Genomic DNA, 1,619 nt, shown 5'->3' on the forward strand with positions numbered 1-1,619 from the left:
TGCATGCAACGAAAAGACCCATAAATAACGAATAATGAGAAAATTCATTTATAAACATTTCGTGCCCATTTTCAAATTTCTTCTTAGTTATATACTGAGAATTGACATAATAGATAATTTACATGTGGTTGGATGGTTAGAGGGACTTTGGTATCCCAACCTTCCAAAGTTTAAATTTTGATGTTCGCAAGAGATGTTTCCGTTGATGAAAAGGTGTCTACAGTGAATTTGTAAGTTTTAAGATGATATGTCGGCTCGGTCTCTAGAAGGTACTCATAAAGATAAGATGTGCATGTGTGTTCATAGGAGTGAGTGTATACGCGTCTACGAGCGTTTGAGTATGTACTGTCATAAAAAAAAAGACAACATCGTCAACACGGTGGCATAGATATCACTGGAATTCTTATCATGTATATTTCTCTTTATGCATAGCCGTAGTTTACATGCACCTCACCCAAACGTAGTTGTAGTACTCTTATGATTGTAGTACTCATACAATGTTAACTCGAGTTGCAGGGAGAGAACACATACACAAGCAGAACAAAAGTAAAAAGGGAAATAAAATGAACCTGGCACGAAACCATGTTGTATGATAAAAGGGAGTTAGCTTGTTTAGGCCTTGCCAGACTCCTCGCAGCCTGGTGGCTTGAAGGCGATGAAGCTGACGCACTGCACCTGACGCATGTTGTCGAATCCGATGATGCGGACATAGGCGTCAGGGTACTCCTTCTTGACCTCCTCCACTTCGTTTAACACCTGTGTGGCGTCGGTGCACCCAAACATAGGTAGCTTCCACATTGTCCAGTATCGGCCATCGTAATACCCTGGAGAGGCATTGTGCTCACGGAAGATGAATCCAACCTTGCTGAACTCGAGACAAGGCACCCACTTGGAGCGGATCAGGTAGTCGACCTGCTTCAGGAGTGCCTCCGTGGAGAGCGGTGGCAAGTAAGACAAAGTCTCGAACTTCTTGATGCCTTCAATCGGCCAGACCTGAATTGTTCACAGAATTTAGTTTGTCCTCCGTTAGTCAGCTCGATGGAATGGGCTGGGAAGTAAAATCTTTTGTCTTCGGTCTAGTGACCATACCTGCATGCACCGGATTCTTCCGCCGTTGCTGACGCTGCCGAGGCCAGCCGCGTTGCCGGAGAGGCGGCTGACTGGGAGACCAGCTGTGGACTTGAGTCCCTGGAAGGGTGCTACGGCGGTGGCTGCCGACGACATGACAGTGGGAGCCATCGTTGATAGCTAATAGGAGAGGCAGGCTTTACTTGAGACTGTGCGGTGGGTCGGCGACGATGGCTTGTATAAACCGTAGGCTCCCACCCATTCCATTATCTGCACAAGATCTGGGAGGAGTGGCTGCTGTTAGCCTCGGAGATTATCCCCGGCTACGGTGCCATCCTGTAGATCGGATCAAGCGCCATGTGGCAACGTGCCTTATCCCGTGGACCTACGTTCTACCCTGTCCATGCGTGGCTGATCCTTTGCAAATGAGAATGTACTTTTTTTCGCGATATTCACCACACATCTGATATAATGGACAATAACCATATGACCCTATGTGGTATACTTAGGAGACATCCCACACGATTGACACAATCGGACGCAGCTACTTC

General features: G+C 46.9%; 1 protein-coding gene across 1 annotated transcript; it reads right to left on the reverse strand.

Annotated features, from left to right (window-relative positions):
* Window positions 1-391: 391 nt before the first annotated feature.
* Window positions 392-1,385, reverse strand: LOC123429294 (ribulose bisphosphate carboxylase small subunit, chloroplastic 3-like). The gene is made up of 2 exons (XM_045113353.1): window positions 1,090-1,385; window positions 392-993 (listed from the first exon to the last, which is right to left on the reverse strand). Exons 1-2 carry the CDS (start codon window positions 1,237-1,239, stop codon window positions 613-615), a joined length of 531 nt encoding a protein of 176 aa, XP_044969288.1. The 5' UTR covers window positions 1,240-1,385; the 3' UTR covers window positions 392-612.
* Between the last annotated feature and the right edge of the window lie 234 nt (window positions 1,386-1,619).

This window comes from Hordeum vulgare, chromosome 1H, assembly GCF_904849725.1.
Source record: "Hordeum vulgare subsp. vulgare chromosome 1H, MorexV3_pseudomolecules_assembly, whole genome shotgun sequence".
NCBI lineage: Eukaryota > Viridiplantae > Streptophyta > Magnoliopsida > Poales > Poaceae > Hordeum > Hordeum vulgare.